This window comes from Ixodes scapularis, unplaced genomic scaffold (genome assembly GCF_016920785.2).
Source record: "Ixodes scapularis isolate PalLabHiFi unplaced genomic scaffold, ASM1692078v2 PGA_scaffold8__174_contigs__length_109621045, whole genome shotgun sequence".
NCBI lineage: Eukaryota > Metazoa > Arthropoda > Arachnida > Ixodida > Ixodidae > Ixodes > Ixodes scapularis.
In genome coordinates, this window is record NW_024609883.1 from 108,316,244 (window position 1) to 108,344,076 (window position 27,833).

At 45.7% G+C, this 27,833-nt stretch overlaps 1 protein-coding gene across 1 annotated transcript; it reads right to left on the reverse strand.

Moving 5' to 3' along the window:
* Nucleotides 1-1,029: 1,029 nt before the first annotated feature.
* Nucleotides 1,030-27,666, reverse strand: LOC121833650 (hemocytin-like). Its single transcript, XM_042287087.1, has 9 exons — nt 27,553-27,666; nt 23,908-24,143; nt 23,333-23,511; nt 21,681-21,943; nt 17,100-17,230; nt 14,061-14,349; nt 8,577-8,691; nt 5,086-5,323; nt 1,030-1,340 (listed from the first exon to the last, which is right to left on the reverse strand). Exons 3-9 carry the CDS (start codon nt 23,447-23,449, stop codon nt 1,030-1,032), a joined length of 1,464 nt encoding a protein of 487 aa, XP_042143021.1. The 5' UTR covers nt 23,450-23,511; nt 23,908-24,143; nt 27,553-27,666.
* Between the last annotated feature and the right edge of the window lie 167 nt (nt 27,667-27,833).

Genomic DNA, 27,833 nt, shown 5'->3' on the forward strand with positions numbered 1-27,833 from the left:
AACTGAAACGAAGTATAGCGATAGTTCGAATAGCGCGCACACAAAAGCTTTGAGTACGCAAAGAAATACGCATTCGCCGTGCGCCAATACAAAACGCAGTGTGGGCTCTGCGCACGTGCAGTGGTGACGACGCTTTTTTTTTTTTTTTGCGAGCAATGCTTTTGCGTGCACTATTCTGAATCTTCCTAGTCTTGCTAGTTCAAAAGTATGCCATTCTTAGGCTTACAATGTTAGTGTGGCGGATGTATTAGTTTATACATTATGAGGTATATGGCCAGTGACTTGACGAAACGGAGGTAGGGAGGGGGGAGGCAGAAGATGAAAGCGCGCGGGGGCGTCGGAGTACCGAGCTCTGGTTGAAACGATTAGCGGGGACATGCAAAACTAGATGCCTCTGTCTCTACTCCCTATTCAAACAGTGAGTAGAAACAAAGGCAGCTACAGTCCCTGACAGAATGAGAACAGCACGGGCGTGCCTTTCGAACGCCCGGCCTCCAGCACCTACTCCGTGCCTTCCACCGTGCTTTGGCTGTGTGCGCGCGCTCGAGGTACGTGAGACGCCGAAGCGCCGTCGAAGGCAGGAAAGTCGCGTTCGAGGCGGCACGACCGAAGCTATTCCCAGTCGTTCTTGTCCCGTCAGTGAGCGTAGCGCTTCGTCTACCCCCTATAATAGCGAGTTCTAGTAGACCGTGTTTCCCGCTCCGCTAAGCCCCTCCGGTACCCGAAACTCTACAGCCAAGGCCATCGGCGCGCAGGCGCAGTAACGGTTTCTTCGTAGCGGAGGGCTAGCGGAGCGGGAAACACGGTCTACTAAAGCTCTCTAGTCATTAGGGAGTTTAATAGACCGTGTTTCCCGCTCCGCTAGCCCTCCACTACGAAGAAACCGCCACTGCGCCTGCGCGCCGATGGCCTTGGCTGTAGAGTTCCGGGTAGCGGAGGGGCTTAGCGGAGCGGGAAACACGGTCTACTAAAACTCGCTATTCAAACAGAGCTCGGCGCTCTGGCGACCGTGCACTCTCCTCCTCTCCTTCAGTTGCTCTCCGTATATGCTGAATCTGATTGCGAAGGCCGGACACCGAGCGTCCTCGAAGTTTCTGAACACACCGCAAGGGGGGTGTCTCGTTCGGGCAGCAGGCAGGGGCAGTGCTGCACGGGTACGCAGGTGTCTTTGTCGAAGTGGAACTCGTCCGGCTGGCAGTCGGTGGAGACGCAGCTGGGCACGCAGCCGCTCTCTTCGGACGCGCAGAAGCCCTCGGACTGGAGCTTGTGCAGGAACGGGCCGCAGGTGGCGTTGCAGCGGATGCCGCAGTCGGACCAGTGGCTTCCCGGAGGACATTCGTCTGCCACAAAAACAAGAGGATTCGGTTTACGCACGTTGTTACCTACACTGAATTCTAACCCAATAGCGAAAAGGATGAGCTTATTTTTCGGCGTAAATTTAGAGGAACCAGTTGCATTTAACCGCATTTAATAACCTAATGTATGCAAAAACTTACATGAAATTATTTGAACGTGTATTGGTTAAGAGTAGTGCAAGTAGTGCTTTGAAATCAAATAGCGCTGCGTCATTTATAGCATTCGCAATTCAAGGAGACGACACCTGCCCTCCAGAATAGTTCACGCTCGGAATGACGCTGCGCTATCTTGTTCGAACCACTGCCTCCCTAGTCTTCTTGCCTCCCGAAACATGGCGATATACCTTTTCTGACCATCTTTCTATTTCCGCCAATAAATGCGACACTTTGCAGTTTAGCGCTTAAAGGGCAACTCCGCTCAATTCCGAAGAGTTCGGGATAATGAGTGATTTCGAATTAAAAAGCCCTAGTAAAAGACACTACGTCTTTTGCTTCACGAAAAATGGGATATATATTTTTAAATCTAATTTTAAACACGAGCGGAAATCGAAACCGAAACTTCGGCTCCGTCCGGCAACATTGGCCTCGGACCGCCAAGTACATGGCCGTCACGTGGTACGAGAGGTCACGTGATCCTCGGCCCAACGACGGGCGGGATGGGGCGGGCGGGCGTGCGGCAGGCGCGAGTGTCGTCTGCACCGCACTCTTCGCCACGTCTTGGTGTCTACGGCATTCGACGACGTTTGCACAACTGCGGCATAAGTCTGGGACTCTGCGCACGTGGTGTCCATAGTGTGGACGAAACTCCGAGAGGCAATAATCACAAACGGTGAGACGACGACGGTGGTTGTGACGCGGAAGACGGCGGTAACGGCGGGACCACGGCGGGCGGTTGGTCTGCTCCCAAGAAGCGCGCTGCGCAGGCGCGTAGGTCAATCACGTGGGACACCGCTGAGCGCCGAGAGGCAACAGGGAGTTTTCGTAGACCGCGCTGCCCCCCTCCGCTAAGCATTCCGCAACGAAGAAGTTGCTACTGCGCCTGCGCGCCGATAGCCTTGACTGTGGAGTTCCCGCTATCGTAGCGGTTGCGGAGGGCCTTGCGGGACGACGAAAACGATCTACGAAAACTCCCTAACGTTGCTGACGTCACGCGCTACGCTCGATCGGAGAAGTAAAAACAAGCAAAAGGGGGCCATGTAGATGGCGTTTAGCTCAATGTTGGCTCCGCCCATGCCGTAGCCTTGACTGCGCTGTTGGTTGCGCCTGAATTCGCCCGCTCGAGTCAGCCGATTTCGGCAACTTGGTGAGTTACAAAGTTTGCCGGACCGTTTAAGAAACATTTAGACAGAACTGCGTCGTAATATTTGACGTGTGGTCTTCCTAGGCGATACTGAAGAGGACTGCATTGTTTTTTCAAAACCAAAAATGAAGCGGAGTTGCCCTTTAAAACACGAAGTTGTATTTTTTCGTAATATGCCGCAAAATGCGCTAACTGTAGACGTATAAACACTGTCATTATTTGTAAAAGTTTGCACGACATTTCCAGCAAACGCCATATTGAATATTCAAATACATGAATCATAAAAACATAATGCTTCGTTTCAGTCGCTGTAATAATACACCTAAGACTGAGAAAGTTATATAAATCAATCCACAAACCGGCGTTCATTCCGCTCCCCTACCTCCAGGGCTCCCCCGAGGTGCGCCGGCCTTCATTGACAAGGCCCGTGCCGGAGCCGCCTATACCGAGGGTACCCACACCAAATGAAGGAACCACACCCCGAAGAACGACCGACCACACGACCAAGACCGAACTAATGACGAAGGAAATTAGGCCCCCTCGTCACCCAAACCACCCGTGTCCTGCTCCACGTGAATCACAGGCGGCAGGCCGTCGATCCACTAGCTACTGTGGCAGTGTCTCAAAATGTCCGCGCCCAGCGACATTCACAGTCTGGAAGGGTGGATATCACCCCAGAACGCTTCCCACGTCAAGAGCGCTCTTTTCTTGCGCCACCGGCGTCCACCAGCGAATAGACTTTGTTTTTTTCCACTCCCTCGTTTTAATATTTAGGCTATGGAGACATCCGCTAAATAAAAAGATTCGAGCAAATAAATATATTGTAAGTTCGGCGATTGTTTGTCTACTTTCTTCGGTCGCGTCTGTTTCGCTCTCCGTTTGAAACAAACGTAGTGGTTACTTTGAATGCCTGCAGAGACTTCACCAAACAGAGGACGAATGTAGTGGCCGACTAATCTTCTGGCCAACATTCTACCAACTAACGTGCTCCTGGCTCGTTAATGAAGTCGATAGTAACGCCACTGTTCCTTCATTCTGTCAAGAGAAACGCACATTCGCATTTTGTAGTTTCACGGTAAAAGTATACCGAGTTGAACGAATAGTAGGCGCGCTTTCTCGTGCCGGCTTTTAGCAAAATACAACTTGTTTTAAATTTTCAGCAACTCCCTTACTGTTCCGGTTTATGAATACCTCCCATTGCAATTTAAGATTAGCTCATAAATTGTAATCGATATAAGTTTTTTTCAGAAAATAATTGATTATCGAGTCATAATGAAGGATTCGATTACTCTCTTATGTTAACCACCGGTTAATACGATCTTGAAACCAATTTGCCATTTCTTATTCCACTACACAATTTTCGTAGTGATTTTCGTTTTTAGTCTCGTTTCTTCGTTTCGAAGCTGTGTTGTGTAACAATTTTGTTACATGTTGTTCGAGACCATCGATTTTCTTTGTTGTACAATATAACCGAAGGCCGTCGTTTTCTGTATTGCAAAATGATGGCACAAAGCCTGTCTTATCAAAGAAGACGCTAGTTGTTTAGGTTACTGGGTGCCGAAAGCACATAACGGTGACTCATTGCATTCTGAGTTTTTATTGCTTATAATATCGGAAATTTGCACTGGACGTTTCTTGAAGTTTTCGCGTTCGCGCTGAAGCATTTTAAGAAAGTAAAGAGTTAAAGCCCTTTTTCTTCGAAGATTGCGTGCCGCACAAACACTGTAATCACTCCGTCCTTTGCCATGGTTGCTTCCGACTTAGACACCGGATGGACACGAAGCGAAAAAGGCAAACGTCCGCTGCCATTGTGAATCTTCCATGAGCTTCCTTCTCAAAACATTAACTTAATCTTAGAGCGAGGAACAAAAAGTCCCTGAAGTTGATTACCGTAGTTTCTGCTTATGCTGTTTCACCTCACGATCAATCGCAGCGGACGCTACGAGCCATCGGAGCCACTCAAAGGCCGCTTGAGTGTCACGTGACAGGCACAGCGAAGCGCGGGACGCGTAATCACGTGATTCGTTTAAACTACTGGATTGGCTGGGATGGCCAATAGATTCCTTTCGGAAATATGTGGCGCGCCGACCGTCTACTTGAAGTACTCTGAAGTTTGGATTTCCGGTACGTGAGATTATCCAGGAATAGAAGACGAAGTTGACGTTGGTTTAACTTTGTCCGCTTAAGAAACACAGAGACGGTAGAAGGAAAGCAAAACAAAGCATAGAATTACCTCTTTTTCTGATAACGTTTGTTATATGTACCTTCTGAGCTCCTGAAGATAAGAAGGAATGAATCGTACCACTTCCAGGATATACTAAGCGTTCGAATCGGCACGAGCGTTCATTGGAACATCCCCCGAATCGCGAGGTCTCCAGAGATTTTCCAGAAAAGTTTCTTCGTCGTAAAATCCGTCGGTATGGTACGCACTTCTCTTTTCCTCCTCCGGGCAGCGGCAAAATACGCGCATCTCGTAGTCGGAGCACAGTTCCCGGTCGTCCTGGTCCTCCCTGAGGCAGCGCAGTCCCGTGTGCGGGGAGCAGAGCACGGACTCTCCGGTCTCGTTCCAGGGGGTCTTGCTGCCCACCGTGCGGCACTCTACCGCCACCATGTGCTCCACAGGGCAGTGATCGCCGTGCGCCTGGAGGCTCTCAAAGTCATTGCCAGCCTAAAGAAGTAAGCAAAAATTAGGGCCCTGTTTGTACGAGATCTTGGAGTAATAGTTGTCAGGTGATCAATGGGTAGAAACAGTCTTAGCACAGAACGTCCTTAAGGGCTAGGATTCGCGAAAAAACTGTGACATGTCGTTACAAAAAAAAAATGGTGTAACAAAGATTTCAGAAGTAAGGCAATACAGTGAGAAGAAAGACAGAGTTTTCGATGATAATCAAACCAACCTTACGCTCTATAACTATGTGCAGAGGATGGATGAAAACCAAAAGAACTTTGCTGCGCGTGGGGGGTGGGGGGGGGGGGGGGGGGGGGGGGGGGGGAACGTGTGGGTAAGAGTTTGGCTATATCCTATGATCATACCATGTGATTGTACTTGGTAAATGGTTACGGCAGTGATGACGTGATGAAAAAAAAACGAATTTGTATGATTATGAATGCATATTCCTGATCTACCTGGATGATATTAGTAAATTCGGAGCAACACATTCTGTGAATGCTGAAATTATTGGTGCTCCTTCATTCATGGCTCGTTCGTTCATTGCATACCTTAGTATTTTATCAAAACTGTTCAGATGTCCCTATTAACTAGCTCCACGAGTTTCCCCCGTTTCGCCAGCTTAACGACCGTAATTTCGAACTCCATAGCCTGTTATGCGTCTGTACTTCATTAAACCACCTTTTTTTTAAACACCAGTTTCCAAAAGTAAATTATTCGAATTTCGTGACAGCAAATACCACGACAAATATTGTATTTTTAATATGCAAATACCCCTCAAAATGCGAAGAATATTTAAGTTCATGGTGATACAACGGATGATGTAACTGAGACAATTCTAATATTGATAATTCGGAAAAACTTTTGTATAATACAAGACCTTCTTCACCATATCATTGTGTTACAGCTCTTGTGGAGAATTCATACATCTAATTTAAAAGTTGCCGGTTACAAAACCTGCTCCAGTAAATCCTATTGTAAGACTATCTTACTTTGTCTGCCAAGTGTCGCTATTCCCTTCGCCTTCGAGAAATCTTCCGAGCGCCTCTTGTACGACATGGCAAATCAGCTTTATTTGCGCAGAAAAAGAAACAAAAATTGCCTTAAAGCATAGCGGCTCAGCCACACCAAAAGAAAAAGGTTGTTTCCTCAGGACTGGAAGATTTAGGTTTGGTGCTCCTTCTGCCGCTTTTCATTTAAGAAGGCGTCGCTAGATTGTGTGCCATCTACATGAGATGGCAAACAACCAAAAATTAAGGTCCCATTGCATTTTTCGAATGCCCCTAGAGAGTGGTTTCATAAGGTGACGCTTTCGGGGAAGTCCCTGGAGATTCAGGCAACCTCTCTAACTCGAATATTGCGTGGAGACTAATAATATTTCCTGTCCAATAGAAACTAGAAAATCGATACGACAACACAACCTTCTGACGTCACGCCATTGTGGTGGCGCTGTTGTGGGCACTGCGCATGCGCGGAAACGTTGTCTCACGTGCGTGTGACTTGTGCACACGAGCAGTGCCACACCCTGGTATGGGAAAACGCGGCCTTTTGTTTCCAAACAGCGTGTATATTTTCTGCCTATACGTTTCCTTTCAATTATTATTTTATCGTCGCCGCAGTAGCGGAGAATGGGAAGGAATGGGACTCTGTTCACACTATATTTTGTGTAGAATAATGTGTCCATAGAAACAAGTTTAACGGTCCTACATGTAGCGTAAAAACCCTTCACATCAACTAAACAGAACTTTGTTCCTACCTCTTCCAGAAATGTAAGAAAAAAATTTCGAGTATAAAAATGTGTACCATTCCACCAGTCCCTCAGCGAGGAATGGGACAGATTTAATATGCGCTAGAAATAGTACTAGTGAATATTATAGGCAGACGGGCCTTCATCAGACATGAAGCTCGATCGCGGTCGCCTTTTTCTCTCCGATTGTCTGTGGTTTCAGACCGGGGATTAAGGGAGCGGTAACATTTTACACAAAACAAATATTTGACGACCTAAATGCAATCTGAAGTAAAATTATATAGTTCACCAATATTATTGGTCCACCTTAATGTCGAATTGCCAGTGAGAGCACCAACTTTTATAAAGTTGAGACGCTGTTTCATTCCTACCATCATCTCAGCGTACCATTCTCCCCAAACTGCTTTGCACACTGCAAGCTGCAAATTGTGGCAACAAGCGAGATGTCAAGCGTAAAATAACGGTCGTCAAACGCAACCTCTGAACGCATCTTCTTAATGTTAGTTTACAACAGCTGTTGGCCAAACCGCTTGCTTCAAGAAGAAAGCAAACCAAATGTGCGCTACTTATTTTTGATTGTCGAAGTGGCAAACAATGTCTCAATTCCTGTACACCACGCCAAGCTGATAGGAAATTACAGAGGAAAGTACCGCTACCACGGCGCCATCAATCGGGCAGTTCATCAACGTTTCGTAACTATTAACTGAAGAAATATGTTGAATATCCCGCACCTCCCACCGTCCCATTGCTCCCCACTCACTCCTATAGACAGACGGCATAAAATAGACCATAATTATCGCGACGGCTACTATAGGCCTTTCCATCGCTTATCGCCCAAGCGAAAAATGCTGAGTTATTGGGATGTGCAGGCTTGCGCAGCGTCTTGTATTTCCTGGGTGAGAGCTACTGCGCACGCTCAAAAAGCCTTCTACAACCCAGTAGGCCAAGATTGCTACGCTCAGAAGGCGATGGTCTATTGTGATTACTTAATTATGTCATGAGAAGAAGTAAGGCAAAACCTGGCCTACCGTGGACCAAATATTGTCGGTGACTGCAGCTAAATATTGCCTCGTTTCACTTCGCAAATGTACTTTTTTATGACTAAGAGTATAAAGGGTTTATGGCTGACCCGCGTAAACGAGTGAGACTACTTTGACGGCTGTGTGAATTTTGTGATGTCCAGAGTTTGTGTAAAAGCACGAACGTGTAAAAGCGTGTTTCTTTATGCGCGATGGCACCAAAACAACCGAACATTTATGAGTTCAAACACGCACCTTTAAGTGGAGGTCGGAATACGCTTCGCTGGAATTCGCAGAAATATTTCGTATCTTTTGCACGTAATAACCACAACCAAAAAAAAAAAGAGTAGTGTGCAGGCGAACAGTGAGAAGTAGGACGTTACGTGAATTAACAATATCAGCAGTAACTGGAAATTCAGCTTCTTAACGTTATAAGTCAATACAACAAAAAAAAAAAAAAAGAGGCGACAGCTAACGTCTCAAATACCTGATACTCCGGCGAATTCATGCTCTCCCAGTCCGACCAGCCGGTCTGAACGCAGACTTGGACCTCGATCGGGCAGGGCTTGCCAACACATCGCACTTCGCCGCGGAGGCAGAAACTGAAACAGATGCCACCGGGCAGAGATATAGGCACCCGGAAAATTCTGAACAAAACACAAAGACCAGCTAAGAAAAAAAGAATTCGTGTTTTAAGGTTTGCACTACGTTTGAACATTCAGGTTCCTGTGTATACTTTAGCACCGACATTAGTGTTCTCGCGTTGGAACAGTTAAAATCCTGAACAAGTCTCGCCTTGTGACGTCGACAGCCCTTAAAGACTAAGCATGCTTGTGCTTTAGCAAGTACAAGGAGTAAGAAATATTCAGGTATGAAACGATGTAAGCGAGTAGCGGGACCATAGGCGAAATATACACCTTTTCGTTTCAGTAGTTGCCTGACCGGCGGGTAGAGGGCGCTGGCGCACTCGGCGCCATTAGGTTGCTTCAATTTGGTCGGTTTCGGTTTCAACGTACACGCGATTGTGATGCTGCTTCATGCCATTTCCGATTAATTTTGCGATATGAATTTTTTTTCTAGCAGCACACAGCGAATGAAACAATAGTATTGAGCGACTTGGCAAACCACGAAGTGGTTTCGAGCCTAAATTGCGATCTTTTTTTACTAACACTATATGCGTCTGATTCCGCCCATCATTAATTTCGGCCAGGTTCGGCCGTGAAACAACTGCGCTGATGCACAGGGAAAAGTAGCATTCTCCACGGCCGTAACCGCGAACACTAATTTCAAGAAAAAAAAAATAAATAAATAAAGAGCAGGACAAGCTCCGCCTGCAGCGTGCGCTCGTTGCCTGCCGCCGTGCTTTGGCTGTGCGTGCACCGAGTGGTACGGAAGGTAGATAGCTCGCGCTCAAGTCAGATATTGAACTGATCATCTTATAATGCAAAAGACTATATTGCATGAGTGCTTAGTGAAAATCAGGTCGACAACATGATTAACAATCTGCTGATTCACCAAGAACAGATGAACTGACAAGTTTACTGTTCGATGTTTGGTTTCCGTACACCAACCTTTTCTAACTTCGAGACTGGAAACGTCTTTTATAATGACTAGAAAACTTTAATATAATCACGTAGATAATATAAAAAAGTGATATTGTCTCGGCCTGTTTTATTTAAAGAAATTAAGCGCTCAAGAAATATTTTGATAGACCAGCCTAGGCTGACTAGAAAATTTCTTTACCTAAAGTACTCATTTACAGCATTTCAAAATATTGGCCTTATGAAATAAACTTTTTGTTATATGGACATCTGCTTACGACGTTCTCAAGGTATGAGAATGGCAAGATAAGTGAATGCCAGACTTCAAATAAAGTCTGATATCCATCTTCCGTAAAATTTGCCGAATGAAATTGAAGAGCGCAAAAGAAATGATCTCCGATAAGTTTGGCTCAAGTTGAACGCCAGGCGCCACCCAATGGACCTTTGTAGAAAGCTGTTCACTGATTTGAAACGATGCGCTATGCACATTTTGACGTCGCCAGCTACTGAAAGTAACTCCCTATTCGAAGTCGACAACCGGCTGCACTCAGGTGATTTTCATGCAGGATTCTTTTCGGCGTCACATTTTATGAATCATAGGCACTGTCAAGCTGTCTGTGGCAGTTTCTTACGCGGGGAGTTCAAATATTTGTGTTGAAATAAATTAATTGAAACTGCATGGTCATATTAAAAAATGACTTAAGCAACTGAAAGACTATGGACATGGGACCAAGCAAGATATACAATTCCGTGGAATTCATAAATAAACCGATAAAGCGAATGCTTATATCACACACGCGATTAAGAACGTAAAACAGATATAGGTGTGATATTGCGAGCAAACAAATTGCCTAATGTTACGGTATCATTATTTCTAGCATAAAAAAAAATTCAAAGTAAATGTTTGTTCCCGCTCCTTGTCCACTAGTTCCCTAGTGTGATCAAAATAAACTGTTTTCAATCTGTTGGAACTACAAAACACCATGTTTTTAGAGAAAACACGTGGCTAAGTACGCTGAGTGTTTTTGTTTTCTTCCTTGACACCAATGCGCACTCATATATATAATAACATTGGGCTTCCTATTTCAAACGTTCCGCCCTTATTAGTAGCCAAACCTCAGTTCTCATAAGATATTGGTATTTGAACCCTCGAGGCTCTCTTCAAGTCATATATGTATTCAATGTGCGCAAGTGCTAACGCTGATTCCTGTTCCTATAAAACCTTTTCACACGTACCCCGCACGCCGACGGTAGTGTTACGAAATCAACTACAGAAGTTGCGCGCATAATGATGTAATGCAATTAATTACATGGTAAGTATGAGTATCGGACGACACTTTACGGAGTAAGGCAAGAGACGCGGTGAAACGCGACGAAAAACACGACGACACTTTACGGAGTAAGGCAAGAGACGCGGTGAAACGCGACGAAAAACACGAATTTAACGCGTCCGCCAAGGCGCGGGCGGGAGAGCGGAGCAACAAGTTGAAGCAACCTAATGGCGGCCGCATCACGTGATTCCAATATGGCAGCGCCCATGCGACGGAGGGTGAAAAGGTCTATAGCTTGAAAAGGTAGGACGATACAATCTAATAATTGCTCCGTTGCAGTTTATTTTTTTTATCGTGATATGTTGATCGCCAATATCAAGATAACTTTAATACCTGTCAAAAGCGGATATGCTTTTTTTGTGCATTTATTAATTTATTAAAATACCTGCATCACCAAGAGGGCCATATTGTAGGGGGGTAACACGAAGCGAATGCACATTAAACACAAATATGAACCATAAACATTTGAGAAAAAAAAAGTTTCTAAGAGTACATCTAACACGTGTCTTGTAGGATGGAAAAGAACACGGTTGAAAAATTCATAATCAAGACGATTCGATGCGCAAAAGGCAAAAGCAAAAAAAAAAAAAAAAGAGAGAGATGAAGAACCTTTCTTCGTTTCGCAAAACCGTTCTACTCTCGCACTTTTTTTTTTTTTTCATGATGGCTTTGTCGCGAAATAAAATATGGGTTCTTTATATACATATTTTATTAATGCCAATTTTATCGTTATAAATCGAATCTAAAATTTCATATTTCCTCCCTTGAGAAAGGAGTTTTCGTCCGAAATAATTCTTCATGTCAGAAATGCTGCAAGTAAAATTGTAATTACCACGAACGAAACAAGCTGCACGTTTTCTGATGCGTTCTAAGATGTATATTCGATTCTGCATATAAGGGTCCCATGCCATGCACGCATGTTTCAGAATTGGCCTCACATTGGTGACCTACAGCGCTTCATTCAGAGCCGCGCGAGCGGTTTTGAAATTAATCTTGGTAAGCATTAATCTAGGTGAGCAGAGAAACAAACAGTGATAGACAGCACGTTTGAACACACGTAGGAAAGCGGTTAAAAGAGACTGGTATATTATCTGAGCACAGTGATACATCGCAGCTGGTATTCTTCAAATAGATCGTAGTATTTCCACAGAAATATTTCATACATTTTAAAAATAAACCTGTCACAGTAACCGCAAGGTACTGATTTGTTCGCAGAGGAGGCAGTCTAGCTTGCGGACGCCTAACATAATGTATTGAAGATTGATATGCGAAGTGCGCGCGAAGTCACAGGGGCGCTGCTGTCCTATCTTTCTTTCTTGAATTTTTTTTAATTACGAAGAACATTTGTTGATTTAGAGAAGAAGGCTGACATACAACAACCTATGCGATGAAATTCTTGAATGCGCAAGTAATTTGAGCTGACAACGATTACAAATAAATTGGCATTTATTATTGGCATTTATTAGTGCTGGTCGTGGGTTAAAAATGCTAACCCTTTTCATCGCAAGGGTCCAGGTTAGGGGCAAAATCTCGCAAAGATAGACGAGTAGTGCAAAGTACCGCAATCAATGTACGTTTTTTTTTTTGTTTTTTTTTTAGTGCTGTGTCATTTGATGGCTCAAAAAGCGGTTTGACTTTCTAAAAACTAATGCCGGTAATGATACTGATCTCATCTGGCACCGTCACTTTCGCATGTCAATGGCTGATGAAAATTGGTTCTTCGTTCAATTAATAATCCTGCTTTGATTTTCTTGAGTTTCGATGGTGTGAATATAAGAGCTGACCATCATAAAGATGCGGCCTATAACTTTCTCAGTGCAGTGTCCACCATCAAAAGACATTAATTAGAGCCAAACTTGTGCCAAGGGATTGATTGAACCGCAATCCAAAATAAGCGCTTCCGCAGCCTTTGTGTCCAATTCGTGCATCACATTGTACCGGCGTCTCGACCGTACAGACTTCATATATCCTCCACTTGGTCAACGTTCTTAGATCCATGAGGTGACAAGCTCCACGAAAGAAGCTTGATAATGTCGATGCTTGGGCAAGTTGGTAATTAATACTTTTGATGGAACAGCGCGGATGAACATTCACACTCGGATGCACACAAAAGGAGACAGACTCGCAGCGCTGACTATACAACTCAGTCCTATATTTCTTCTTCCTCAAATCTTCAACTTCTTCACCTTTGCCGTTAATGAGAACAATTTAAATTGTTTACAAATCAGAGACCAAATAGCCAATAAACATTAATAAATAACTAATAATTAAATAAAAGACAACTAAACATACTATTAAAAATACTATTAAAATTAAATTAAAAATTAAGCGAAAAATTTTCACTTCACTATTGGTGCTTTGATGACATCTGTAGATAATCCAATTCTTTCTTTGACAAAGCTAAGGATGATACACTTTGTCAAAGAAAGAATTGGATGAGAACAATGAGAACAATTTTAATTGTTCTCATTGAATTGGATGAGAACAATGAGAACAATTTTAATTGTTCTCATTAACGGCAAAGGTGTAGAAGTTGAAGATTTGAGGAAGAAGAAATATAGGACTGAGTTGTAAGTCAGCGCTGCGAGTCTGCCTCCTTTTGTGTGCATGTGAGTGTGACTGTTCATCCGCGCTGTTCCATCAAAATCCACGAAAGAGCGGAGTTCAAAATCGGTTCTTCACTGTTGCCTGCACGCGAGCAGGAGCGGGCCAATAGCGTTTTAGCGCCACCGGCGTCAACGCCTCTTTGGGCAACGAACAAAAATTATTTTCGAACCGACTTTTGCACAAACTTTATGTAAGCCATAAAAACTCCAATCGAATTTCTCTCCACCGTAGGTAATCTGAATCTAACGTTCCACCGATTCCGCAGCTTTTCTCCACTGGGAGGGTTGATGGTGCAGCGAGCACCACGAAAAGGCGTCAGACGTTCTAGAAAGCTTGTCAACTGACTTTGATCTAGTAACGTTAAGTTTGGTAGCATTTTAAACTTCTCCCTTCATCAGCTTCAAGAATGTCTCCATTAGTTTTGCACAGATGCTATGCACACAGATGATGAGTACCTACTCAAAGTTCCCAGACTAGGACGGCCCAACGTACCAGGACTGACAGGCGTTGGACGTGGCCACCCGTTGTCCCTCTTTGAAGTGGAGGCCACCGATGCTGCATGCGGTCTCCGGCGGGACTCCGCAGTCCTGGACCGGCACGCAGGTGCGGTCGGTGGCGGTGCGGTGCACCATGCCGTTGGGACAGAGCGCCGGGGTGCAGCCCTCGAGGCACAGGGGCGGGGACACCTTGCAGGCGTCGTGGACCACCGGGTGCTCGCAGGTTGGGGGCTTGCAGAAGCTCACGCAGGCCGAGTACTCGTCGCACGTGTCGCATTGCAACGCTGCAGGAGCGGACAAGACACGTGGAGTCATGGATAAGATGACAACGGCGTCTCTTCCAGACGCCCGGACTCCGCCACGCGATCGCAATTGCTTTCGGACGTGCTTTGGTTGCGCGTGCACTCTCAAAGCTCACGAGCCGCTGAAGCGTCATCGAAGGTGGGTGGCTGACACTGCCGTGCTTTCCCACCAGTGGCAATACGAGGATATTGCAAATGAGCGCCCTGGAAATCTCAGTACCCTATTTAGAGTAGCTGTTTTCCAGTTGGCGGCAGACACTTTCTTTCTTCGGAACATACCATGTGAAACGTTGGCCACCGCTATAAGGCTGCTAGGAGTCTTCCAGCCAAGAAAGCTCCACTCTTCGCTGAAACAGACAAACCTTTAAAAAAATAGGGTTCAAAATAAACATTTCTGAACTGTGTTTTTTTTTTTTTTTTTTTAGCCGCTTTTATACTTGGAGTAAAAAAACATGAGAAAATTAGCAGCCTTTAAGCGATTTCTAAACTGCAGCTACCGCAAAATTAGCCAGCTGCCTCTTTTATTTCGCTTCTCGGTCCAGTTGCGTCGTGGCATTTCCGTAACTTGTTTTGTCTGTAAACGCCTTGAACGCATTATTAATAAACACATATTTGTTTTTAATTTCTCGATACACATAACGTACTTTAAAGCAGCCAGCATGGCTTCAGACGAGGATTGTCCACAACGACTCGATTGCTTGAGACAGTTCATGACTTTACCTCTGCCCTGAACAAGAAAAAGTCAGATCAATGTCATTTTTATCGAATTCGTGAAAGCTTTCGATAAGGTATCGCTTGCAAAGCTCTTAGAAAATTGAATAGCTACTCAAAAAATAATCAAGTGATTGGTTGGATACAAGCTTACCTAAAAACCGCTACCAATCTGTAGAATGTAATAATGAGGGTTCTTTCCTACTTTCAGTGGACTCTGGTGTCCACCAAGGATCGGTATTTGCGCCTTTGTTCTTGTTATTTATGAACGATATTCCCGATGAGATTTCCGTCAAAATACGTCTTTATGCCGACGATTGTGTGATGCATAACGAGGTCAAGTGTACTGATGATCAAATTAATTTTAACGATGATTTGAACAAGATTCTGAAAGGATGTGACACATGGCAAATGAGTATAAATTATGACGAAAGTCACTAATAAAAAGAAGCCACTTTCATTCTCCTATCATATGAACGAACATATCCTAAGAGAAGTTACCGGATTCAAAAATCTGGGTTTCTGGATCAGTTTCGATCTTAGATGGGATAAACAGATCAATTTAATTTCCTCTAACGCCCTCCGTAGATTATCTTTTTCTCAGACAAACACTAAAATCAGCCACTTCAGATACTCGACTCCTGGCGTACAAGAATCTTATCCGACCGACCCTAGAATATGCAAACATTATTTGGACTTATTTACACAGGTAGAAATTAATGGGATACAACAAATACAAAATAAAGCTGTCAGAATCATTTTTAACACCTATAAGAAGGCGTCTATTTCTGGGCTTAGCAAACAGCTTGAGTTTGTCCCGGTTCTAGAACGAAACCGTGTATGCAGACTTCGTTTTTTTTTTATGTCAGTTAATTAAGGGGCAGTATAAAATTAACGTTGACGAATATATCACTTTCTCCACTGGTTACGCCACCCGAGGAAGAACCCCACTTATTATTGCACCTTACCAAACCACGCATCAACAGTTTCAAATTCTTCTTTTTTCCTCGAATGATTGTAGAACGGAATGGGCTTCCTTACGAAATTATTCACCAAGACTCTGTAAGTGCATTTGTTTCCGCTTTGTGTTCTGAATGAGTAACGTTTTGATACTTTATCGCTTCGATTTATGTTACTTTCCACCCTGCTATACGATCCCTGATAGGGAGCAGCAGTATTTGTAAATAAATAAAATAAATAAATAAATAAAGGCCACTCCACCGCGTCACCTGTCGACGCGCCTCTCAATGCAGCTGCGTTTCCCGCGACACCTATAATACCTTGGTGACATCTTCAATGAGAGAAATGCGTGCTTTCTAACTATTATTTTGCTGTCCGAGAAAGTGCTGTGACTGTTTAAACATGTATAGTATTAAACCTCTTCATCAAAATGTCGCAAAAACCTAAATTTTGAATCATCCTAGGCTTCTTCGTATAGAAACTTAAAAGTCGCATCCGGCGGAAAATGAGCGAACCGTGCGCATTTGCCGAAAACGCATCAACATTGGGTGGGGAACTGGGGGTAACCTAAAACAGCAGTATAGAATAACCGCAGACAACCTTTTAAATTTGAAAAGAAACCCGACACGATCCTTCTCACAGTTTGATTGCCGCACCTTCGGTATTCTGACCACCGAACTGGAAAATCAAAGTGAGCGATCCAAAAACTCTATGCCGTAAGAAAGTTCTCTTCGGAAACCCAGACCGATCGATCATTTAGAATTCATTCGAGCTCCCAGAGCCGACCAGGGGGGCTATGTTGCGCTTTTTGCACTCCCAGGAGACTAGGGAGAGGGAAGTGACGTCAACGACACAGCAAACGCAGATTGGGTGTTGATTTCGTTTTCTTCTGTCAACATCCAATCTGCATTTGCTGTGTCGTTGACGTCACTTCCCTCTTCCAAGTCTCCTGGGAGTGCAAAAAGCGCAACATAGCCCTCCTGGTTGCGCCATCGATCAAACTGTGGGCCTCAATATTTCAATGGGAGAAGTGAAGGCGTCGATCGAAATGCATAACTTACGGCAGAGTTCTTGAGAGCGCCAGAGAACGCGGACCCCTCGAGATGCGCACTGGTGAGCGTACGCTCCGATGGCGGTGCACAGGCACTCGCAGTCTCCCCCAGTGTCGCAGGCACACGTGTCCGAGACGCACCTGTCCATTGGGAGGGAAGACCCGTTAGAGACACTGCTCAAGAAATACAAGGTGTAGCCAATAATGTTCACACTTCTCGCTTCGTAATTTGCTTTCCTGAGTTCGTATCGGTTAATTCCGCAATCCTATTGGCTGCAGATCGAGGCTAAGATGTTTTGTCCCATTCTGCGTTTTTTTTTAAGATGCCACTGACTATTGTTAATAACAACGTCGAAAAGGTAATCACGAAGCAAGAAAAACGAAGATTACAAGCCACGCAATGTTTCTCTTAAAGCTGTCAGTCACTTTAGTAGATTTCCACGTAAAGAGAAGGTCACGTACAACCGTGATGGTCTCCTCTAGCGTAATCAGCAATCTCCTGTACGTCTTGTATTGTTGGATAGACAAGCAGATGACACTAGATATATCACAGCCAAAAAAGAAAATCCCAAGTGAAGCCGGAGGCAGAGGTCGGTGGGAACCTCCCCAGGGTTGCCCAAGTCCGCCCAATAGCGTCTTTTGGAACCGGAAGCCTCCCCCGGCTTCGCCTCTGCTGGCGTCATGTCGCCTCCAAAAATTTCCAACCTCTATGAGATATACGCTCCGTTTCAGCTGAACGCTATCCATAGCCGAAGCCACGGTCCAATGTATCCAATACTGAAGCAACGTCAAAAGTGCTTCGTCACGACGCTCGTCAGCCTTTGTGGGTTTGGGATATCTCCCCGACTATAAGCCAGTCACGCAGAATGAGTGTGCCGAGATGCCGCGCTTCTGCCGGCGCGTGACTGCTGATAGCGAACCCTCAAATACAACGAGCGCAGTGGCTATGCACTTTCGTCGCCATTTGATGAGTATCGTCGGATGGTAGCGTTCGCTGCGCTCGGACTTGAAATGAAAGAGAGAAGAGTGCAGCGGAATTTTACGACATTCTAGGCGTTCTCTGACTACCTTTACTACTGTGGAATCTCGTTAATTTGAACCCGAGGGGGACCAAAACGTTGTTTGAATTATGCAAAGTTTGAATTACCTGGGGCCCTAAACTCGTCAAACACAAAGTGGGAGCCGAAAGTTGGAGGAACGCGTCGATTCGACGTCGGCGAAAAAAGCGCCAAGTCATCGTCGTGATAGGCCAATCGGTGCGCTCTGCAAACTTTGGCCCCAACTTTGTGTTTGACGAGTTTAGCCGGCCCTGGATTTTCTTTCCTAGAAACACAGAAGACGGGACCTGCTTGCTAGTTCGAATTATCCGCGAGTTTGAATTAGCGAGATTCCACTGCATATGTACCGATGAAGCGGGATTTGATACATGACAGATGATATTTCCTAGTCGGCCGCACTCATAAGTCGGACACCTCAAGCACTCAAGCAGAGTCTCACTGCTGTGGGAGGGGGACGTCATGCCTCTGCGGTGGCGCTGCTATCGACACTGGGCGTGCGCAGAGCAGACGCTTTGCCTTACGGGAACTTGGTTTCTGCGCCCGAGTACGGACCACACCTGGTTTGGCCGAAAGTGAGCTTGTGTACAGACAGCGCGTTCGAATTTCACCATACGCAAGCCCCTACTTAAAAACGAGCGACTTAAAGAGAATCGCAATATTGAGTCTAAGACACGGGGGTAGAGGCTGAGAACGCTGGACAAGGTCTATAGGAAAAACGACTTTGATAAAATTATGAATAAAACTATAAGCAGCATCAATTTGCGCATACGCTGAGATATGGTCAGTTGAACGCGTTATGCAACACATGGTTCGACACCTCTAAATAACAGACCCTAATGTCTGATTTCCCTCTGTCACCTATCGGAGGCGAGCGCGGGGCAGAGATTGGACACGAGTGCTACGTCAGCGTTCGGCTTAGACTCGTGTCCAATCAGTGAGAAGACGAGTCCCCCCGAACGATGACGCGGCACTCGTGCCAAATCTCTGCCCCGCGATAGCCTCCGGTAGGTGACCTAGCGAGTGCAGCACTAGGGCCTTTTCATCTATAGTCACTGGCAGCTTAAAGGAACTTTAAAAAGAGGAAAAAAGTTTTGTTTTAATATTGTCTTATATAGGACACTTTTTTTTTTTACTTTTCCAGGTAAGAAGAATGGTTTTTCTCGAAATATTTACGCTGCGTAGGTGAAGTTCCAGGTGGCCCCGCCCATTGCTACTGGATTGACTTGGCTGCTCGACCGAACACGCCCGCAAGCCTAGTCGCGACGTCCGATATGCGTCCGGCGCGTCTAGTCTGGCGTCTGACACAGCATACTACAGTCGTACGAGCAGACGCGCGGCAGCCCCTGGCATCGTCTGCTATTCTACCACCTTCTATCGTCGTCTGCAACGCCCGTAAGGCGCGGTCATGAGAGCGGGGCGTGGGCGTCCGTTACCCCCTTCTTCCGTCTGCTACTCCGCGCCCGTCTAAAAACGTCTGCAACGCACGCAAGACACGACCATGAAAGTGGCGTTCTAGCGTTTTACCATCCACGAGCCTTGGTCCGATACAAGCGTCTGTCGATGCGCGGTAAAAAGCGACCGAGAGGACTAAACAATTAACCACATAAATATGCAGTTCTTTGAGTTTTTCTGTTTCTGGTATTTTCTTTTTCGTGTGACCTCCGCGAGCAAAATGGGTGAGTGTCATAACACACGAAAAACCTTAACTTAATTTATCCAATCATCAAAGAGAATGTCGGGAACGCAGGTACACACGCTGCACGTGCTCGCCTTCCCTTTTCCGAGATCAAGTCGTCCACTTCTTAAACAAGAGTTGCGATCACGTCAAAACGACGCCGAAGTCTGACTGGCTTTGATTGAAAGGATAGTGCGTAGACTTCGATGCTAAATGCCTTAAAGTCTGCCCACCATTTTTTTTTTTTTTTTTTTTTGAAGAGCCCAAAAGAGGTCGGCGTTCGAATATCATCGCATGTCCTGCTCAAGAAGCAGACAAGCTTGCGCTCCGCATAGAAAAGATTCGAAAGAAAGTATCAAAATGAAACGATCGCGGAACGCGCGTGCGAAGTGCCATTCTTTTAAAATTTTGCTTTTGAACAGTAAGAACTAAAGACACCAGCACCCGCAGCGCGCGTAGCTACGTTCCCGGCATTCCTTTTGAACCTTGGTTAATTCGCCAAAAGGTCTATTAAACCGCTACCTATAAAGAATCACTTTGGCAGAACAGGTGCACTGCGATACTTGGAAGCTACCAGCCTTTCGAAGCGAAATGGCGGGAACATACCTGAACAAACTTGATGCGAGCCGAACGCCCGATTGCCTCCAGCCAAATGGCTCCCAAATTCTTATTTCTGTAGGTATCTCCTCGGTATGAAAATCATTGTCGAATTCACGATGGGTCAACCATTTCGTCGTTTACCCTGAGACTGGGGGCGAAATGGTTGACTTCCACCAGCTAGCCTGTACTTTGACTCTTTTCACGATGGGTGTTCGATTCTCAGAGCAGCCGAGGCCCCTTTTACGGGAATCCACAACTTTATTCACCATCAACACGGGCAAACGAACCAATCAAGCCAGAGCAAGCAACATTGTTGACGTAGCACCCTAGGCTTAGGCTAGTCCCTCTGCGAAAACAAGCACCCGCGCAGCGCTTCCCAACGCGCGTACTTGCGACAGTCGTTCGCGGCAAACTGGGTCGGTTGAAGCGATCCGCCTCCAGGCACCTCAGTAAACGCTTGACCACACGCACTTAATAAAACAAACAAGCTCCACGAGCCGTGCTCGCTGAGCACGCCGCAATCGCCGGCATCAATGTTTGCTGTGGGTCGAAAGCGGATCGGCAGAGGCAATCTCGGGATATTTCTTAAAACAATATTGAATCTATCCAGATTACTTGTTTCTCAACCGTGTAAATACGTCACGGAGAAACAATTTTACAGCCAACATTTCACACGTCAATCATCTCTCCGGTCAATTAGGGCCGAAAAACGGTGCTCAGCTAACAAAGCATCTTTCGAGGTAGGTGGCGCCTAGAGCAAAACTACCTCCCCCCCCCCCCCCCAATCCCCCGCAAATGTCTGTCACTGCGTAAATATTGCTAATAAAATTCTTTGTGTGTGAGGAAATTTAGAAAATATGTCCCATCTAAGCATTTTAATTTTATTTTTATTTTTAGAGCGGAGCGGTGCACGAAACTGGGTTTCCCCAGTTTCGTGTCCGTGGACAAATAAATCTCGACACAACCCCCTGGACAGTTACCGCCATCTATGAGCGACGGCGGCAACTAGACAACCAGCTTGCCGGTTGTCTAGTTGCCGCCGTCGCTCATAGATGGCGCCACTAAGTACAGCTCCGCTACTCTTCCTTCTTCACCAGAGAGGAAAGACTGAACTTTTTCATTGTTTCTTTAAGAAGCGCAGTGCATTTCTTTTGGAGAGCGAAACACCTGCGCATTCTCCTTCCCGCAGCCAGCGCCACCTCTGTGCAGTGCTGTCAGAGATATGAGTTGTTCTACGGGAGATGTGACTCGGACTCACCGGTCGTAGAAGGGCTGGACGTCCACCTCGCTGTGGCACGGCCGAAACAGGTCCTCCCTGAGGATCTGGCACTGGGACGCTGCCCACTTCTTGCGGTCCGGCTGTGCCAGGCATCCGTCTTGCTGGGCCACGGCCGGGGCGCAGTGCGGGTGCAGCTTCCACGAGTTGACGAACTCGATGGCGTCCGGAAGCGTCGGCCCACCGGAAGGCGCTCGGAAGTCGTCCGTCCCGTCGCCGTTGAAGTTGCCGCATAAACCTTGCAGCTGCGTCGGAAAGACAAGGAATTAGACATCGCGTCGAGGATCTGAAATACAATGAATGAGTCTCTCGGCTATGAGAAACTGCCACGAACCACAAACAACAAACGAACTTGATACGAAGGAATTTGATGTTCTGGTGTACGAGGTTACTTGGTTTTAGAAAAAATTCGTTTAACGTGAAATATATGTGCTACCTTATTGTTAATGGGTTCAATGAGCAACAGTTTGACCAAATGCGCAATACCATACTGATACTATGAATCACAGAGGAACAGACAAGGACCTGAAGTAGACAGGAAGGCTCTTGACCTGTGTATTTTATGACCTTGTCTGTCACTTTGTTCTTTATGTCGAACCAACGAGCAATCCCTAATATTTTAGTGCATAATACCGTGTTGTTTGTTTTTAATTTGCAATTTGTTTTGTGGCCCAACCTCAAAAGATGAGAAGATGGTTTTTCCGGGGTTTCAGTCCGAGCTGCCATTTTCGTTTTTGACGAAATGAAACCAGAAAATCACTTCATATCCGTAGAACCATCGCTTAGAAGCATGGCGCTACATGTGCAGCTATATTATGCCAGCCACCCTTCGTTCTTGACTTACACAGCCGTAAATGTAATCACCAGAAGACACCTTTTTATTTCGAAAAAAAAAAAAAAAGTATTTCCGCATCCTGTGACACAGAAATTCAAAATCTCAGAATATTTACCTCTAAGTAGCATCCGCTCTTCTTTTTTTTTACGTAAACACTAGAATTTAACATCGTAACCAACACGTGTACTAAACGATTATACACGACAGTCATTATTATAAAAAAGCTGCAGTTTAAGCACCTTTAAACATAAAAAGATGCGAAAATGAGCGTGTTATATGCTATGCTACTAAACATATACAGGTTGTCACAAAAGAAAATTTACACTGTCTTGTTTATCGCAAAAATAAACTAGGCATCGCTGAACGCTCATTCTCCGCCCAAAGGTAGTGCTAGAGGTCACAACCAGATGCCAAAGTTTCAGCCCGATCCGATAACTTAATCAAAAGATATAAGTGATTTTCTGAAAATTTCAATGGGAAAATGGCGGCCGACGGAGTTTTCAAACACATGGGGCTCTATGGCGCCAGAAACCGAAAACGGGGAAAAACGGGCACAATTTTCCCATTGAAATTTTCAGAAAATCACTTATAACTTTTGATTAAGTTATCGGATCGGGCTGAACCTTTGGCATCTGGTTGTGACCTCTAGCTCTACCTTTCGGCAGAGAATGAGCGTTCGGCGATGCCTAGTTTATTTTTGCGATAAAAAAGACCGCGTAAATTTTCTTTTGTGACACCCTGTACATAAAAGATACCATAACCCTAGCTCTTCCTACGTCATTCTAAATCGGTTTCTTACCTTGTCGGACCATGCAGGGCCCGCGATGACGTAGACTCTGGCGTGCTTGTCCCAGAAGACGGCGAGACCGCCGAACACGTCCACACCCACGAACAGCCCCAATGTGTGCACCTGCATCCTCGAGTCCGGCTCAAGCGGAGGGACGGGGTGACCCTCGGTGAGCACAAGGACCTCGGTGCCTGCAAAACCAAGCAGACATTTATTTAGAAAGAACACTTTGCATAAACATATCAGCCTTCGAAGCAATCGATTGAATTAATTAGTAGTGTCCTGGCTCTTTTTTTTATGCAAATAAAGAGGAGATGTAAAGTCATCAGTTGTCCACTACACTAGTTTCATAGCAACGGTTACTCTTTTTAGATATCTTTACAAAACATCTAAAAATCGCACAGGTGTTTCATGGTGAGCCTTGCACTTGGAATTTTAGAATCTATACATCTATGATCCATATCAAGACTATCGTCCCGTAACTCACCACAGTAACCGTACTCGTGCAACTATAACCGAGTCATTTTCTCAGAAAATCCTTGGCATTCCCTCCGAAGCAGTTCTACACACTCTTTCAAAGATCGTACCAGCAGTGATAGTGACAGCCTTGGCGCAAGAGGCCCGGCGGCCGCAAGGAACGTTCTGCACGACGACGGAGATGCTCTGGTTGTTGGGCAGTCCGCCCTTCACGAGCACGTAGTCGCAGACGCCGCTGAAGTCCAGGGCAGCGCCGTCGAAGGTGGTCACGTGGGAATCGCCCCAGAGCGCGCAGGTCCCAGCGCACTGCTGCTGAGTGCAGCTCCAGTGGCCGCTCGCGCAGATGCTGGGCAACGACAAGGATTCGTGATTCATACTAGAACACTTACGAAAGGCAATGTTTCATTATTATGCCTCTGGAACCGTACTCCGTCACATAGTATCTCCACATTTTTTTCTTATCTTGAAGTGAGCATTGATTGAAAGAATGATCTCGACCATAGCCTCCTATATACTGACAAAGGGAAAAAAGAGACGTCTCGAACACAGCTATAAGATTTATTCTCCGTCATGTATAAGAAGCTGGGACTTATTTAGGTAGTTTTCATCGTATATACGGAGGTGGGGCTGAATAAAACTTTTAGCTGCGTTTGAGACGTCGTTTCTTCCCTGTTTCTGTCCCTTCTACGTTTAAGTTTCTGTTCCCTACTCCAGTCTCGGGTTAATTTGCAACATGATTGCCGTGGTTGTTTGATAAACAAACAAAATTTGTGAAAATTAATATATATATATATATATATATATATATATATATATATATATATATTGTTTTATGATTTGGCGGAGCCCTAGAGTTGTGGCGCTTGGTTATATCGAAAAAAAAATGTTTTTTTGCGTCCTGATTTTTTTGACGTTTGATGCACATATAAAGAAACTATGTCTTAACACAAAGCCCCGAGATTGAGAAAAAAATAAAATTTGAACAGTGGTTTTCTTGTTAAATCTGGGGTTTTTCTAATATAAAAGTTGACCAGCTCACCTTACTTTTCTTTTTCTTTCTTTTTCTTTTTTTTTTCTTTCTGATTGAATTAATCCTTAAGCGACTATCGCAGCGAAAAAAGTATTAATATAAATTAGTGCACATACTCCACACGTTGTAAGGTTGTGATAGGTATGAGGTGCGTGCCCTAACGAACACGCAAAACACGCGCGGAACTACAGCATTTACATAAGAACATGAGAAGGCTCCAAGGAGGTTTTAACTGAAACGAGCTTGGTGTTGTACAGACAAACATTGACGTTGCCGCGTCTAATCGGTCCCCCCCCCCCCCCCCCCCCCCCGCTTTCCCTTCTTTCTTTGCTCTCCCAAGATTTAACGCAGATGTCTACCAAAATATTCGAAGGAACGAAAGAAACAGCTGCCCCCTCCCCCCTTTCAGAACACCTCCGATGCCCCTGGGGACAGGCTCAGGCACTGAAAATCCCTGCATACAAGCCTCGTCGTTCGCTCATCTTTCTACGTAAATGAGGTTGACACTTTTGCGACCGGCTACCACTGACTCCAAAACAACTGGTTCTTAAGCCGCTTGTGACAAATTGCGACGATCCTCTCAGCGGCGATGACGGTCTTAAAGGGATACTGAAGCGAAACTTGAAATACACCTATTATGGTCAGAAATAGGTTCAATATGATCGATGATATTCATAAATCATAATCGCGCGTTTGTATTTTGAACGGATGGCTATATTTTTCACCCTAATGGGCCCGATTGGGCGCGCGCTCAAAAATCGGCCATCGGAGAGCGCGATGCGTCTTGGGATATTGGGCGCATTCGTGACGTCACTTGTGCCAGACGGGAAAGGCTACGGCGTGAATGTTGTGGTTACGAGCGTTGCCACTTGGTGGCGCGTCGACGATTTACGACCTGTGACAACGTGGCCGTTTGAGATGTGCAAGGGCTGCACGCACGCTGCACCACGGGACCACGGCAAGTCGGCGACCACGGCAGCACTGACAAAACCAGCTCTGAGGCCGGATTCTCAAAGCGAATTCACGACGAAAAAAGTGCGTACGACAAATTTGAGAGAAAACCCGTGCTCTCGAAACGAAATTGTCGTAACCTTTGCGCAGGTTACGACAGAATCCTACGACAGCTCCGAAGCTGTCTTACGCACTTTTTACGATCAAATCAACAAGGCCGACAGCGTCGCTCAGTTACTTGGTATCGGCCCAACGGACATTTATTTTTCTTCGTACTCTTCTCGTGCGTCCCGACTTCAACCAGCAAGAAAAAAGGAAGGAGTACTTAAAACAGACCACGACGATCAAGAACGCAGGATCCACAAACACACGAGAAGAGCTATACAACAGCCACGATTCTGCCGACCGAGCGAGCTCGGCAGAATATAGTAGGCCTAGCAGCAACATCGACTCGGCGCACCGTTGCTCCGGCGGTCCTTGGCCAAGACCGTCTGTCCATGACCGGCTGGCCTGCTGAATGGAATATGCCCGCGCGACCCTTGTGGACCCTTACCGGATGAGTAGTTTGATCCCTGAACTAAATTACAGAGGTCAATATTTTCCCCTTGTCATCTCGATCTCCTTGTTTTCCGAGACAGCGGTGACGAACGCTGTCGTCGAAAAGGGACTCTCATTGATTCTATATCCTTGTTTTGTGTGATATAGAGCTCAAATAAACGCCATACGGATTACCTTGGCAACTCGGTATGTACACTCTGTTATTAGTATGCCATTTTTATTCTGACTCGACGCTACATCAGTGTTGAGCTATAGCAGTTCGTGGGAGCTACGCGATGTCGGTCTAACCTTTCTTTGCCGAGTGTCATGTCAGTATCGAGTTGCAATCGTAAAAGATCGGTCCAGAAGCGTTTACCGAAACGCGGTCTAACAGAGCGAATCCAGCACTTCGATCAAACGCGCGTGTCCGCTCCGAGTGTGAACAGGTATTTGGCATTTGCGTGGCTCTTGCTGACACCCTCGTAGTTCAAACATATCCTTTTTAACGTCGGCTTGCAGCTCGCGACTCGCAGCAACTAATACCGGCCGTGCCAGAAGCATGCTCGGGCCGTGTCGTGCAAAGAGCCGCAACGAGAACGAGCTCAATGTGGCCAACTACGCTTTGGCTTTCTCCGCCAAGGCTTTGCAAACGCGTTCAGGCCTAGGCGAATTCTGCCGGCACGCCGTATTGCCGCAGAACGGCGCTGCTATTTTGGCACAAGTGATGTCACGAGAACTTCCCCCCATCCACCAGATGAGAATTTGAAATCGTTTAATTATGTTTAAAATTAGTTCTCCTGTGTTTTACAGCGCAATATTTATATTTCCGAGGTGGTGCCTGTCCCTAGCCCATATTTATGCAACAAGATCGGCGCTAAAATTTCGTTTCACTACCCCTTTAAGCGGCTTCAAAAACAGTTTGTGACGGAGTCGGCCGTAGTCGGTTGCTAAAGTGTGAACCTGCCTTTACGGAAATGTACAGGAACGGGGCGCTGGAAATGTACAGGAACGCTGGCGTCAAATATATGTTGTTGTAAACTGAAAGCTTGTACATGTCTGTTTTTGTCCCTCTGTTTGTTTTGTGCTTTCTTACTGTTACAACGGGGCCCCTTCACGCATAGACACCAGCTGGTCGAGAGAGTGAGACGTACAATACGACGTTCTCCATTTCTTAGCTCGCGGTACACCGTGCATATGAGAATCGTTTCAATGGGGAACGGGGCTCCCTGTCACGTACCACTTGTTGCACTCGACGGTGATGGTCTCTCCCTCGACGTAGCTTCTCGAGCCGTGCCGACAAGGGCAAGTCGTTGGAAGGACGCATTCGCCGCTCTGTTCGTTTCTCACGTATCCGTCGTGACACCTGAGGCAACGAATATAAAAAAATGTAGCGTTACGCAATATGCACGAGGCTGTTTTTACGCTACGCCTAAGTGATTTGTCAATTTTAAATGAATTTCGACTGTTCCTGGAACATCCCTGCAAGGGTTCATCAACCACTTAGAGACTACTAGGCGG